We start from the raw sequence: 14,690 nt of genomic DNA, 5'->3' as shown, positions 1-14,690 counted from the left end.
GTCTGGAGTGTACAACTTGAATGTATTAGCATGAGTTGCTTGGTAATTCTGAGGTTATGAGTTTTTCTGACCTTTTTACATGAAGTCAACTTTTAAATGTATAGTGTGATCAAGTGTGATAATGATGCGACATCTTTCATGTTCTGTCGTTGTTTTTAAATACATTATTTTGTTTGTTTGAAGTAACCAAGAAATATAGAGGTTTTTAAAACTTAAAGTTTGATCTTAATTTTAAATTAAATATAATGAAAAAGAAAATAATGCTCACAGATAAATTGTTATTATTGTCAGTTTTAAAATTTGGCCAAATCCTAATTTAGAAATATTTACAATGAGCTGAACGTATCCACAAAGCAGAAACTAAGATAGAAAGTTAACACTTAACACTAAAGTTCATAAAGCATTTCTTATAAGCTTATTTAATCATTTGTCTAACAGCAGGAATAAAATGTGGTTCATCTCTGAGTGATAGCTTTATAGTAAAATTGTATGAAATCTTAAGCTTCACCAGGGTTTTTCTTTTCTTCCAGTGCAGAACTGTAATGCCATGTAGTACACATTTTACTAATGTATTAAAACTTCATCATGCTACACTGGAGGACAAGATTTACTGATCCTATTGTTATACTTTATAATAACCATCATTAATAAATGATATATTTATAGTTCATTAAACCTCAGTTAACAGTTATTTCACTGTTAACAAACAATAAATTGCTTTATAAACTATTTACTAAGCACTTGTGTTTACAAAGTGGCTTTGTAAAGTGTTTACTTTGAAAATGGCTAAAAAAAATACTGTGTAGTTCATCTGTAAACATTATTGTGATGGCCATTATAAATTTGCGACTGATGTTTGAAAACCTTTACACTGCTTAATACATTTGTAAAGCTTTTTCTTATTTGTTAACAGTGAAATAAGCATTAATGAAAGTTTTTTTAATTAAGCGTATTTTACAGTAGAGATATTAATGCCAAGTTAAGTCAATCTAAATGTGATGATACCTGTTTGTGCAGAAGAAAGTGTTTTCTGCTACTGATAATGGAATATTAAATACACCAATAACATGTATGATTTCTAAAAAACAGTCAGGCACTGTTTAGGAGGTTATATGAAAAACAGAAAATGAGAAGAAGAACTGCAATTAAACAATACAAATAAGCCAAAAATAAGGTCACTGATCAAACTAAAAGTGTTTAATAATTCGAGTAAGAGCAGGGGGCATAACGTTCTCAGGTTAGACACACAGACCTCTAAATTCTCAATGCTGATGATTTCTCGTCGTGACTAACTAAAAACAGCTGCCATACTTACAAGGGTTGCATATTTTACACCTGCTTCATCCAGATCTTATATTGTGGAAGCAGATGGTCTAAAACATTCTGCTGTTCCACTTATCAGGCCGGTTTGAGTTTTTTTGTGTGGCTGCATTTGGACTCATATACAATTAGAACTAATACAACCTGAATGACTAGTGTCTACAGAAGCATTACAATGCCTGGGTAGATCAACTTCAGTATTATATTCTTAAAGCCAGAATGTTATGTTGTTATTTTATCACATAGAAACCTCCAACATTGTATTGTGTATTGTGCCGTTTTACACACACAATGTCCCATAAATTAAGCATTTTTGCTATCTTGGGAAACTAGGATCTCCATTAGAAGTAAAAACAACTTTTGTGTTGGTTTGAATTACGCTTGGCCGTACGACGTGGTTCTTTCAGGGGACACTGCACACTCACACATATTTGCACATGAGCAAGGCAACTATAGTTTTTCTACATCAGGATCAGCAGAAAAGAGTATTATTAAAACTTTGTTTAAGACAAAAAATCTTTAACTAATAACTTTTTTTATCCAGCAATGATAATGCACAGGAAGTACAGACTTGCTGCGTGCAGCACGCAACAGTGATTTTAATTTTAAATTAAAGGTAATCCCTACAAAGTGAGGGAAAACACATTTCTTTCTGGTGTACATGTCATCAAATCTAGTGTGTACGTAACAAAGCACCAGGTGTGAGCATGTGGCTGCTGCGATATATTTAACTGAAGCTCTGTGATGTCAAACGTCATGTTACAGCCTGTTCTATAGTAAAAGCTATCAGTGTGTCGCCCTCATGATTCATTAGGCTACCATCTGCTAACATGACGGCGGGGTTTGGGGCTCATCTGATTTGGGGATTGGGTGGATGACAGACTCGTGCACACTCATGCAAAATGCACACGCTTGCAGTTACACTCGCACACAAATACGCAGCCCAAAAAGGACGTGCACACACGGGAGTTCACCAATGCATGCACACGTACAGGGACACACATTAAATGCACAGTCAGATGGTCCGTGCGCACACACACACAGATGACAGGTGGCCACTCCTTCAGCAGGGAGGTGTTTGTAGGAAAAACAAGGGCCGTGAAATGCTCAGTCAGAGCAGCCACGTCACCACTTTATCTATCACTTACATATACACTCAGGCCCACTGTGTAGGCTACAGTTAATGTGTGAAGTTTGTTTTGCATAGATATTGTTCTTGTAGTAGCAGGTGTAAGTAGGTATAGTTGTATGAAGTTAATCATATAGCAGGGCCGGCAGTAGTGTTGCTTGTGGCCAGGACAAGATGATCTTTAAAGGCCTTAGTGTTACCCCCCTGTCTGCGGCCCGGTTCTGCAGATCTACAATAACCCAAAACAATCTTTATTCTCAAGAGCTGAGAAGGTGAATACAATTACTTCTCCATTTTGGCATCATGTGAAAATGAATCATTGATCATTGAGGACCAAAATGCATCTAATGCATGGGATGCTTTTATTATCTATTTACAAAATACCGAACTGGGAATTAATTCTCCAAGACACTATAAATAATAACTTAAATATCAAGTTTTACTGAAGGTAGTGTTGGTTTGATTGGTCACTCTAAATATCAAAGTGAATATTAATTTAAAGGACTATCTGCTTTTCGTAAAATAAATGTGCTATGTCGGTGATCAAGAATAATTAGCATATACCAACATAGTGGTAGTTTGGTGGTAATGGTGTTCTCCTCTGTACTAAATTTATAAAATACACCTCCTCTGCTGGACATAGTTACCTCAAGTGGCCGATGTTTAAACCACTCAGATTAAATGTAACGACCCATTAAAGCAGCAGTACTGGTGTCAATGCAAGTCAATTTATTTATAAAGCCCAGAATCATATAATTAATGAAAAGAATCACTCTACGCCTGCTCAAATAACTTAAACATTATATTAGGTGCCTGGTGGTAACAAGAATCAGATTGGTAACTTGTCTTCTTACTAATGTGGGGAATAAAGATGAATGCTAGAAGGCTGGAAGCCATCATCTGAATCATATGACACCCTCTCTCCCCACAGGGAAAACAGGGGTAAACCTGACAAATGAATACATGTGCAATAGGTGTCACGTATGTACAGAGTATACAGAAGTAGCGATATAGGGTATACAGGATTGAGTTAAAAAGATATATGCTTAGTATTTTAAAGTGTGACAGAGACGTATGTCCTATTTCTAACAACCTATAAATAGACTGATAATCTACAACCGCCACATTATTTGTTCTTTTCTTTCTATATCCACAAACTGTTTGATCTGCAGGAGGTCACTGCGCTCAACAGTCTCTGAGCAAATCCTAGTCGGTTTCCCCCTCTAGTGGTTACAAACGAACAGTCATCCTGAAGCTGCTGCATTACAAAGTTAATACCCAGCACCAATGTCTGAAAAAATGAGAGGATTTTTTTCCCCCCACTAAAGTGCATTCCTTCATCAGCAATAAAGTGAGACGTAACACTTTTTGATCTATCACTGTGTTGAGCTTAACTGCATAACAGATCTGAGATGTGTCAGGCATTTTATTAAAACTCTCATAATTTAATGGCTCACGTAGCAGCGCGTCTGATCTGGTCATGACATAACAGTCTTCGGAAAGATTGTTTGAAAGGTCATTTCCTTTTAAGGATCAACTTTTTTGCTCTTTTTATCGTTATCTGCAGCCTCTCTAAATTTCAGGATAAGGGAAAGACACCTGCCTCCATTCACAGTGCGAGTGTGAAATACAGTAACGATGATAGTTTTGAATTTCAGCAGTGTTAGAGCTGTCCCCGGCTGCTGCTGCTGCCAGCCTTTACAAATCAATGAGGCTCTGGAGGCGATTGGGGAAATCAGTCATGCTGAAAATATGGAGTACAGCAGTGACGCACACAGCAGCCAGCCTGCCACAGCCACACAGGCCCTATTGACTAATCTGGGTGTGTGTTTGAGGGGGGGCGGAGGGGGCTGGCATCTATATTGGGACCTCTGACATTGACACTGTTGCCCTTTGCTTGTATGGCCTCACTTGACACTTTGTGTTTTCCTATTTATTATTTTAATCACAATCACTTTATGTAGCTCTTCTCTTTTTGACCATCACAAATATCTCTTCTCACCCTGCAACCCCGCTGTCTCTCACTCTAAGCTGCTCGTCCCAGTCACTATCTCCGCGCTAAAAGCAGCACTATCTCGTCCTGCGTCCTCTCTATCACGGCTCCACCACCCTCTCGTCTGTGCCTTCAGCCGTTTTGTCTAAATTATCTCTTTTCCCCACTCGCTCAGCCGTTGCGTCTGTCTCTCTTGCTCCCACTTCACTCTGGTCTCTTCCCGTCAGTCTCTGCATTAGATAAATGGCGTCTTCTCATACTGTCCCAGCACCAACTATCTTCTCATGATACTGACTGAGAGCCTCGTCTGGCCTTAATGCAGTGACACTGTGTTGTTTAAATGTGCCACACTGTCGGGGAAGCCGCAAAGAGCATTGTTGAGGAGAGCACAAGTCGTGTGTGTGAGTGTGTGTGAGTGTGTGTGAGGTGGCCAGAGGATGAATAGTGCCCTGGTACTGTTAGTACAAGTGAGGAGAAGAGCTGTCTCTGTTGTGATGGATTACAAGAGACTGCTTTGTCTCAATGTGTGTTTGTGTGTGTGTGCGTGTGTTGCAGAGAAAATGATTTAATTACAAAATAATGTAACTGCTTCCTTTACACTAATTAAAGCCCTACGACTGCTCTAACACCCCCACATCAATGGCATCTTCTCCATCACCGCACAATAAATGCATCATTGTCTCTACTGGCTGAAAATGAAAAACAAGTTTTGAGCTTTGCTTTGATCAAAACCTCCCAGCAATAACTCCACTGCAGTTTCTGTGTTGTTTTGGGTTTTTTTAGCCAGGAAACTCGATGTAGAAATCAGGTAAAGAGAATAAAGGGCTTGTGTGTCTCTGGCTGTGATCTAAAATCTCCTGCTTTGATCTCCTCATATGATCCAAACAGGCTCACGGCTGGAGGAGTTTGGATGACACTCGCGAGGCACATGCCTTATGCCCAGGGTTCAGAAAAGTTTGCCGCACAAAAAAAAAGAAAAGAAAAAGAAACTCCCACTACAGCTCTGAAAAGTTTTCTTCTTCGTCTTTGAGCGTAAAGATAAAGAGGATGATTCTTGAGTATGTGGAGTGTTTGAAGCATTTTTTAACGATGCATCTCCGCACCGTTTACAGTGCATATGGACTCATGTCGGCCTCCAATTTCATGTGTGTGTATTCTTGTACATCATGTATTGAGTCTCTGCTTTTAGTCTCTACATTATGACATGTCCTGCAGGGATTTCATGACAGCTGTAGGAGATTTGATGTTTTTCCTGAATCCGGCCCGGTGATTACTCAGTTGTATCAACTTACAACTACAATTAAGCCAATCAGTCTCATCCGTGTGCAGACAAGAGGAGCATGTTACCATGATTTATATCTTGGAAGTGTGCCCGTTTGACACATTATTTTATTCCTCTGTTTGGTTTCCTAGAGGACAAGATAGAAAACAGAGATTAAATCTGCTCCATCTGCCGCTTTCATGGACAATTTTTCACAGAGTGCTGACATTTCCTCAGTCCTCTTATGAAACCCAAAAACTCCTGGGCCGAATGACGGCAGTACCGACACAGATGACTCGGCTTGGCCCGGGTCCACGGACCCCCAAGGAGGGCCATCAGTGGACAGAGCCATCGATCCACCATGCAACCCCGAGGCCTGCGACGCCAACCACAGCACCCAGCACGCCAACAGCAACACCCACCGGGTTCAACACAGCACACATCCAATCATTCTGCTGATGTTTGATTTTTGGCATTAGCGGTTAAGTTAATCACGAGAAATCTGTCATCACGATTGATTTCCCAGCCATAGTTTTTCTATTCTAAATAACTTTTTCTATTTTTGTTATCTGCTTCCACTCAAAGGCTGCAGCTTGAAACAGCTAAACAACAGAATAGAACTCATAAAACCACCAGACAGACTCCACCACAATGTGATACAACTGTAAACATGGTGACAGAGCAGCAGCCTAGCTATCAGCCGACTACATATCATGTGCTTTAAAAGACAAAAACAGGCAGTACTTGCCAGACACAGAAACAAGTGAAATCTGCTTTCCAGAATTTCCTGAACATCTGCAAATGCACGTATCATGTTCCCCTCACTGTAATCACAATCACAAAAACTCTCAACACACAAGCGTATACATACCCAATGCATGAGTGCCTGCGGCTGGAGAAGCTGCTTTGCATCTTCTTTGAAAAGCGAGAGTCTTTGTTCATCATTTTTTTGGCAGGTTGGAAAACAGCTGGGTTGAGTTCAGACAGGCATCAAAATAGCAGCTTTGGAAGGCGAGGGAGAGAAAAAGTGAACTTCTGTGACTCAACCAAAACCCCCATGCTGTCATTAATCAGGAGCTGTCCAAAGTGTCGTCTGTGGCCACAAGTTCCAGCAGACAGGTCCCTCTGACAGGATGAAGCAGGAAGAACAGGTCCAAAAACGCCAAATGTAAAACAACACCAGGATGCAAAACACAACAGTGTCATCAGCTGCACCTGGTCAGAGCAAGAATGAAAGTTATCGCAACAGTGAGAGTCAGACCTGCTGAGCCCTCCTCTGTATTTATTAGATAAAACTTATTAGCTAGAAGCGATTCACTTCCAGGTCAGTGCAGAATTAGGGGATCAAAGTGCATCAAACTGGAAATTCAATTTGCTGCTCAGCTTTTGGTCCCACCGTGGAGGATATGTCCGTTTGTTTTTGTGGAAAAGTAAGAATCAAAAAGGTCCAGCTCAGCGTGTGTGAGCATGTGTGAGTGTGTTTGTGTGTGTGTGTATGTGTGTGTGTGTGTGTGTGTATGTATGTGTGTGTGTGTGTGCACGTGTGTGTGTGCGTGGACAGCCTAAAAAGGCAAAGAGTCTTGTCTGTTAGAGACCAATCAGAAAGGGAGTTAGCATATCATCTCGCTGACAGTGAAAGTATGGGGCCGAATCAAATCAAGTGAAATTGAGGATGGTGTCAGCTGTCAGTGCTCATCTGGGACTACTCCCTTGTTCTTTCTCCTTTCTGCTCAGCCCCGATGTGCCAAGATAAGCGCTTCTTTCTCCCTCGTGTGTGTTTTTGATCTCCTCGTACTCCTAAATAGGAAACGGCGAACTTGAATTCTTCCCAATGAGCTGCAAAACTCCTCAACAGTGGGCCCCAGGTATTTTCTGTCTTTCGAAATCAGGTCCGTTTGAATGTACGGTCGCCTCTGTGATGCTACAACACCAACAGACTGAGCAGAGTTATTCTTAGTGGGGGAAAAAAAGTAAGCTGGAAAGAGTGTTATAATCCCATCAGATGCTCCCTGGAGTGGGCTGTCCCATGTAGTCCCTGTCAGCGGGCTATAACAGACTTCTGCTCTCTTCTCTCTTCTCTCCTGAGAGTGGTGGGACCAAACTCAGGCTTAAAACAACAAACAACAACGCTATCTCCCCTGAGAGTGAGTGAGAGAGACAGAGAGAGAGAGAGAGAGAGAGAGATCGTGTAGGGAGGTGGGGTGCTGGGTGGCTGAGAGAGAGAGAGAGAGAGAGAGAGAGAGAGAGAGAAAATGACATTGCATGAGAAAGAGGACTAATGTGAGCGGCACTGGGGTTAGAATGGGATGAGTAGAGGTGAAGAGAAAGAAAAGAAAAGGAGTGCTATATTAAAGTATAGTACATAAGGTTTGTGTGTACAGTTCCTCGTTTCGTGTAACCAGCCTGCCTGAAATGCCAGCAGCGACAATAGCTCATCGGTCAATCAATACTTCAATACTGTGTGCGTGTGTATGTGTGTGCGCTTTTTAAAAATGTTCCTTTTTAATATTGAGTTCTCATCTCATGACATGATATAATCCATCCCATTGGCACAATATCCTCTCCACTGTTTGACAAATATTTGAAGTCATCAAATACCTTAGTGTGAAAATACTGCAGAGAACGTAACGCAAGCAGACAGGAAGTGTCTGCCACAGCGCAGCTGGGGTTTGATAACCATCCTTGATGTTTAAATAAATTGTCTGTGTTCTGAAGCTGGGTCTAAAAGTGTTCACTTATTCTACTGTAAAACTTCATCAATTTAACAATGACATGATAAAAGCGCTTTATCTGGATTAAATTAGGTGGTATTTGAAACAGTTTTTCCTTTTTTCCTCCACCCTGAGGTGCAAACCACAACAGCAGATCTAAAACATGAACGCAAATACAACAGACAAAAACAAATCACAAATCAAATTAACAAAAGAGGAAACACGAAAAACAAATCACAAAGCACAACAATAACTTCCACCCTAAAAGGCAGATACGTTCTATTGAAAAAAATCATTGCTGATTGATACAATTTGGCTTTTTAACAAGAAGGCGAGACGCCGTTCATGAGTCATATTGGATCCCACTGTTATCATCTACGCTTGACTCAAAGGGAATTTGAGCTAGCCAGAGAGCACAGACTGGGTGTCTGAATATTAGCTGACCTGCCATTGGTCCACTCCGCCAACTAGGCCAGACGGTTTGTTTACCGATGAGCAAATAGTCCGCTTTCAGCTATGTTTTTTAACAAACAAACCACAAGAATCAAACACAGACACATTAACACCAGGCATGGTTACAACCACTGAACATACAGTAAGGAAATAGAATGCTAGGTGTCCAGCACACCGCTGGGGTACCACTTGGTGTGTGGACAAGACAAAACAGCTGAGTACAGGCACTTGGCCGGGGGCACAGCTACTATCAATCTCCCTCCAGTGTTGATCTTTTTCAGCTGAATAATCATAGGCAGCCACAGAGGGCACAGCGTTGTAATGTTCTTCAGTAAACCATCATCATCAATAACCACTCAAAAACAGGGGAAGTCATTTTAAGTCATTTAAAACGTTTGCATGCTTGCATGCCTTCCATAATAGCCGTAATGTGGATGCTTACACATGTTTCTATCCAAAATTAAAAACACAACAGAGAAATTTCAAAAGAAAAGTACAATTAAAGGTGTCAGTAAACATACTCTGCCCATGATCTTAAGAAACAGAGTAACTAAAGACATCTAGAAGGAATAGCCAAAGCAAACTTTGACAATGGTTCCCTGTTTTAAGGGGCTATAGAACTCCTACTTTGGGAATTCTGGTGACAGTCAGATCAATCAAATCTGGACCTCTAGGTCCATCACCCATTGATATATTTCAACATGTCTTCTTTTCTGAACTCTCTTAAAAACTCAAAATCATAAGATGCTTGGACTGGACTTTCTAAATAGGCATGCAGATTAATTTACTGAATGGGTAAAAATTATACAGTCATGCTCCTATTAAAGTTGGGAAGTTCCCGAAGGATCAGAAGTCAGTCATTGTTATGCCAGTTCATAGTTCAGGAGATGTGACTTGAGTAATTACAGGCCTGTTACAATCTGACCAGATAAGTATGTTGCTGAACAGTTGACCACTTAGTAGTAGGCATCACGTCCCATGCAATTTGGTTTTCAAGCCAAACCTTCCACTGACACAACAACGTGCTTCTTCTTAGTGACCATTAAGCAAAAACTGGACAAAGCAGGCATTGTTGGGGCTGTATTTTTATAGTTAAAAGGCATTTGATACTGTCAACCACTAAAGTATCTTAGCTAGCCAATTTTAATTTGTCCTCTAAAATGCTGAATAGAATGAAATTATATCTGGCAGGCATGATTCAGTGTGTAAGGGTGGGTAGTGAAACAACACCCGTCCTGAGCATTGAAATGAGAGTACCTCAGGGATCCATCCTGGGACCACGTCTAATATGTGCAGTCGTGGTCAAATCTTTCCAGACACTTAAAGAACATGTATATCATGGCTTTCTTGAGTTCCAATGATTTCCATGCAAATACCAAAACAACGAGCAGCTTCTAAACTCTGTACAACAATGACAAATGTGACTAAGTTGCACTTTACATCCATGTCTAATTATAGATGCAGTGCTGACTTTGAAGGAATTAATTAGAAGTATCAAGTGTATTTTTTGGGTACAGTGAAAGTTATCATTTTATTGGAATGAATGATTTCAGTGAATCATTTCCAGTGAGAAACATACCGTCTTCACAAAGCGACTATTTACAGGGGAGTACAGAGGACAGATAGAGAGCGTTGTCACATCACCTGAAGCTTAATATCAGCAAAACCAATAATCCATCACTTAACATACGGTATAATAACCTGGACTCAAGCAACATGTACATGTCACTTTATCGTTCTGCACACAAGCAGGCCATCACTGCGACACTGTTGATAAATATGACATCCTTAGTTGGGAAAATGTAATGAATACACTGACACCTGCCTGATGTTTAAGATCCTAAGGCTGCTCCACCTCTTGCTTTGAAAATATGCTTTTCTGTTCTGCGAGAGCTTATTAATTGTGAAAAACGCCTCCCGCTGAAATAAGAAACTGTGCCATCGTCTACTGTATGACGCCCAAAGGCCAACAATCTGGTATGATCTATCTATTTTCAAGATCTCAGTTATTATGGTATTTTTATGTATATCATATTGCTTATTGCTGCTATGCAATGGTTATAACCATTAATCCTTGGGGGTTCTCAATAGCCTCAAATATCATCAGGACCTTTTCAGCCTCTTTCCTCTATGCCATCTACCCATCACAGACACGTCCGCCTGGTGCTTCATGCCCACATTTCACAAAACAGCAGCCTCTAGTGGTAAAGATGAGGAAATGCAATTCTAACTTTCATCTGGAGATTATGGTAATGGGTTTTGTCCTAATTCTTAAAATCGCATTCTTCATTTAGGGTTGTGTTGATCAGAGGTCTTTAAAGCTCGGTAATGAAAAGTCACTGATTTATACCTGAGAAACATGATTTTCAAGACATTTTATTACTCACGGAACATAGAGTATGACTTCTTGCGAAAATGCATTAAATGTAGCTCTTCCACATACCTCTTCTCGTGCACAGATCATTTTAGACTACATCACATCAATACATTTTTTTTTCTACTATTTTTCTATTGAATTACTGTCACAAATGGTGATAAATGTACATACTCTGGCTTTTGTAATACAGTTTTATGCAGACCTGGTATGCAGAATAAGCTGCAGTAGCCATAATTGAGTTGTTTATGTTAACTCTACTGTATTCACCTTTGAAAACAAAACTCCTCATTGACTGAAAAGCTCAAATTCAGTTAAGTTCAAATAAAGTAATAATTACTGTGTTTGTTTGTGTTCTATCAGTGCAGTAAATGTTTTACATTTCTCAATGAAAGACTTAATGGAAATAAAACTGGCTGTCAATCCGGAGTTGGCTTGAAAAAACAATTTCACAAAAACGTTTTTCACAAAAATAAACCCATTTGACACGGTGTCTCTGGAGTGGAAAACGGCGCTTAATCAACTAAGACACTAAGTGAAAATAACTTTGCGGGTATGTTCTATATTTGAGCTGCCTGCGACATTTATTTTCCGCTGGTTTGTTTAATTCCTCCTCCTTGCCAGCCATCCTGCAATAACTCATCCACATCCATTTAATTCAGCTCTGACATTATGGGACACTGCACATACCCCAAAGAGGGACACTTCCAATGACCTGACCTCGGAGCTGGGTAATGTAAAAGCTCTGACATGTTGAATATCTGAGTTCCACTGTAAGCGTCTGACTTTCCAGATTGAGCCTTGAAATCCCCCTGACTGGACTCCTGCCCTCTAATATTTAGATTTTCAACAGACACACAACGAAATTAATGAAACAGTGGCTGGAGAGTTACAGTAAACCTTGGAAAAAAATTTTTTCTGCCAATCCAGGACCATTAGACGGAGGAAAATGAATCCCCGGTTGCACATTTATAAAGGTGAATGAACTTGTAAACACTTTGAGTTTTTCTAGTAGACACTGTCTTCTTCAGGAACGTTTAATATGAATGTCTTGCCAATAAAAATAAAGCAGTATTTTACGGCGCCAGCTCAAGTTTCACAGAGGCTTTTAATTTGATTCCACTGAGGTGGATGTCATCTAACCCTGCTGCAACAAGTTTAAGACACACAGAAATGCTCGGCGCCAACATCTAAGTGTGTACATGATGAGGAGTGAAGGGTAAACATTGACAAAGAGATAGGAGGCATGTGTGTAAAAACTGCTTTTACAGTACTTGTGCAGTACAGCACAATTTTCCACAACGGGCTCTTACTTTGAAGAAACCTACAGGAGTTTTAACACACCAACGATTGAACATACTGTCCCCGCTGAGACAAAAAGAGCAAATATCTGTCTGTTTGTATATCCATCCACACCTGTTTATTCTTCCTCTCTCAAGAAGTTAAGGTCAAGTATGGTTTCATTGATCATACAGCTCTTGCCTCGACATTGTTAACCAAGTCAATGTTTAATTTGCTTTGGAATCATGGGCCAGGCCTGGTGCAATGACGGCTCATAAAACTAAAGCTATCAACAGGCACCAGAGAAGAGCCGACTGACAGCAGACAGCTGTACTCTTTACAAACAAGAGTTATGACCAGTATAACCAATGAGATACTATCAATAAATCACATATGTTTAAAGCGAAGCAGGAAATATCACATTACAAGCTGGAGGTGCGCTTCCTTTTGGTGTAGGCTTTTTCTGTCGATGACAGATTTAAGTACCCGCTTGACAAAGAAGTGGAACAACACACTGCTGATGAAGAGACATCGCTGAGCTGTATGTTTACTGAGATGATTATGTTCAGTGACGAAACAAAAGCTTTGGAAAAACCAATTCAGCTGTAGGAAATTAAGAGCTGAACCTGGGCAGTTTTTCACACTAAACATATGTTACTAAATTTTGCGGTTTAACAAAATCCGCTGACTGTATGACTGTATAAATCAAATTTGTTTTGCAGTCATTAATAAATGAAAGCATACAAAAAAAAAAAAAAATCAAACAAAGTACCAACAGCAATCACCCTCAATCTGAAATTGGTGAAATTTCCATGAAACAGCAGCCAATTTTATTTGGGTATAGATTAGAACAGTGCGTGTTACTGAAACGCAGCAATACACAAGATGAGCATCTTGTGGTTGGGATACATTTGAGAACATCAGCCTCAGGGCAACCATTTTTTGTCGTGTGAAAAGCTGCCGCAAGATCAAAAATAAATCTGCAGCTGCGTAGAGTAACCCTCGGCTATAAGACACAAACCGTCTCTTACTTCAACAACATACACAGATCCGCTGTTATATTTAAATACTCGCTCAACTATCAACTATGTTTCTCAAGAGTCGCCTTCTACACCTTTGCTGCTCATAAAACGTCAGGGGTACTTACAGCTGAGGCCACATTTACATACACTTGTGTTTAAGGCATTAACATGTTATAACCACTCCAGAGATGTCATGTTAACAAACTATAGTTTGCTATTCTGTCTCTGTCTCCTTGTTATTTTTCCAGCTTTTGTTGACGGATAAATTGTTTCGCATATAATCCTCTATATGACCCACTATAGCCACTATAATTCCAGTGGGTTTAAATACCGGCTCAAAAAGTCTGCACCTTTGCTGCTTAAAACCTTGGGTCAACAGTACTGTCATGTTAGAATATCAATTTAAGTAAGAATTTCTGTTTTGAGTTTGCAGCTTGTCCTCTACAACTGTTCACTGAAACCTGTGCAGTCCAGTGCAGGTGCAGAAGCAAGAAAAAGAGAAACGTGTCTGCACATTATAGGAACAGTATGCCTGTTCAGGTGGAGCACAAAGCACTGCTATCTTTGCCATCTGCCTCAGAGCTACGGACTCTACCTGGGCGTGTGGGCCAGAGTGAAGCGGCGTCTCTGCAGGTTGATGCTGCGGTTCATCAGCAGCTTCCTGAACAGGAGCGGGGAGTTTCGAGGTGACCCGCGTGGTGAATCCTTGGGGGAGATCTTTGGGGATCCTGAGGGGGAGCCGGCTTTGGACCTGGGCATGAGCTGAATGATGGGCAGCTTGGTCAGCCGTCGGTCCTGTGGCCTCTCTCCAACTTCCGCCTGCTCTTCTTCAGAGCTCTCAGAGCACAGCTCACTCATGGTGGACAGATGATGGTCAGGGGTCAGGTAGTCAGTCCGTTTGTTCGCCCTGCTGTTGGTAACTTTGGTCCGACAAGCAGTTTCTCTCTGCTTTGTCAAATAAACTTTATAAGACTTTTTCGTGACATGACATACATTAGGTGTCCATTAGTTGCTCTGTCTAAGTGCCTCCAGTCCAAATGTACAAAACCAGGGCCTGCACATGATTGCTCAAAAACTCTGTTAATACTCACAAATAAGCTTCTTTCAAAAACCAAAAAGAGCTCCCAAAACACCTCAAAAAACTTT

At 40.5% G+C, this 14,690-nt stretch overlaps 1 protein-coding gene across 4 annotated transcripts in view; it reads right to left on the bottom strand.

Annotated features, from left to right (window-relative positions):
- Window positions 1–14,690, bottom strand: part of pde4ca (phosphodiesterase 4C, cAMP-specific a) — a 49,957-nt gene extending 35,267 nt beyond the window's left edge. For 2 of the 4 annotated variants that reach the window (XR_003982003.1, XM_030401534.1), the window contains exon 1: window positions 14,140–14,690. Coding sequence is in view for 3 of the 4 variants with exons in the window: in XM_030401534.1 (XP_030257394.1) it covers window positions 14,140–14,402 (263 nt within the window). In the remaining variant the exon portion in view is untranslated. Of the gene's footprint in view, window positions 1–6,574; window positions 7,847–14,139 lie in introns of those variants that run through there. The other 2 variants (XM_030401535.1, XM_030401538.1) reach the window with 2 other exon arrangements.

This window comes from Sparus aurata, chromosome 21 (genome assembly GCF_900880675.1).
Source record: "Sparus aurata chromosome 21, fSpaAur1.1, whole genome shotgun sequence".
NCBI lineage: Eukaryota > Metazoa > Chordata > Actinopteri > Spariformes > Sparidae > Sparus > Sparus aurata.
Note: the sequence above shows the minus strand (reverse complement) of the source record. Positions and strands in the feature narration are given on the sequence as shown.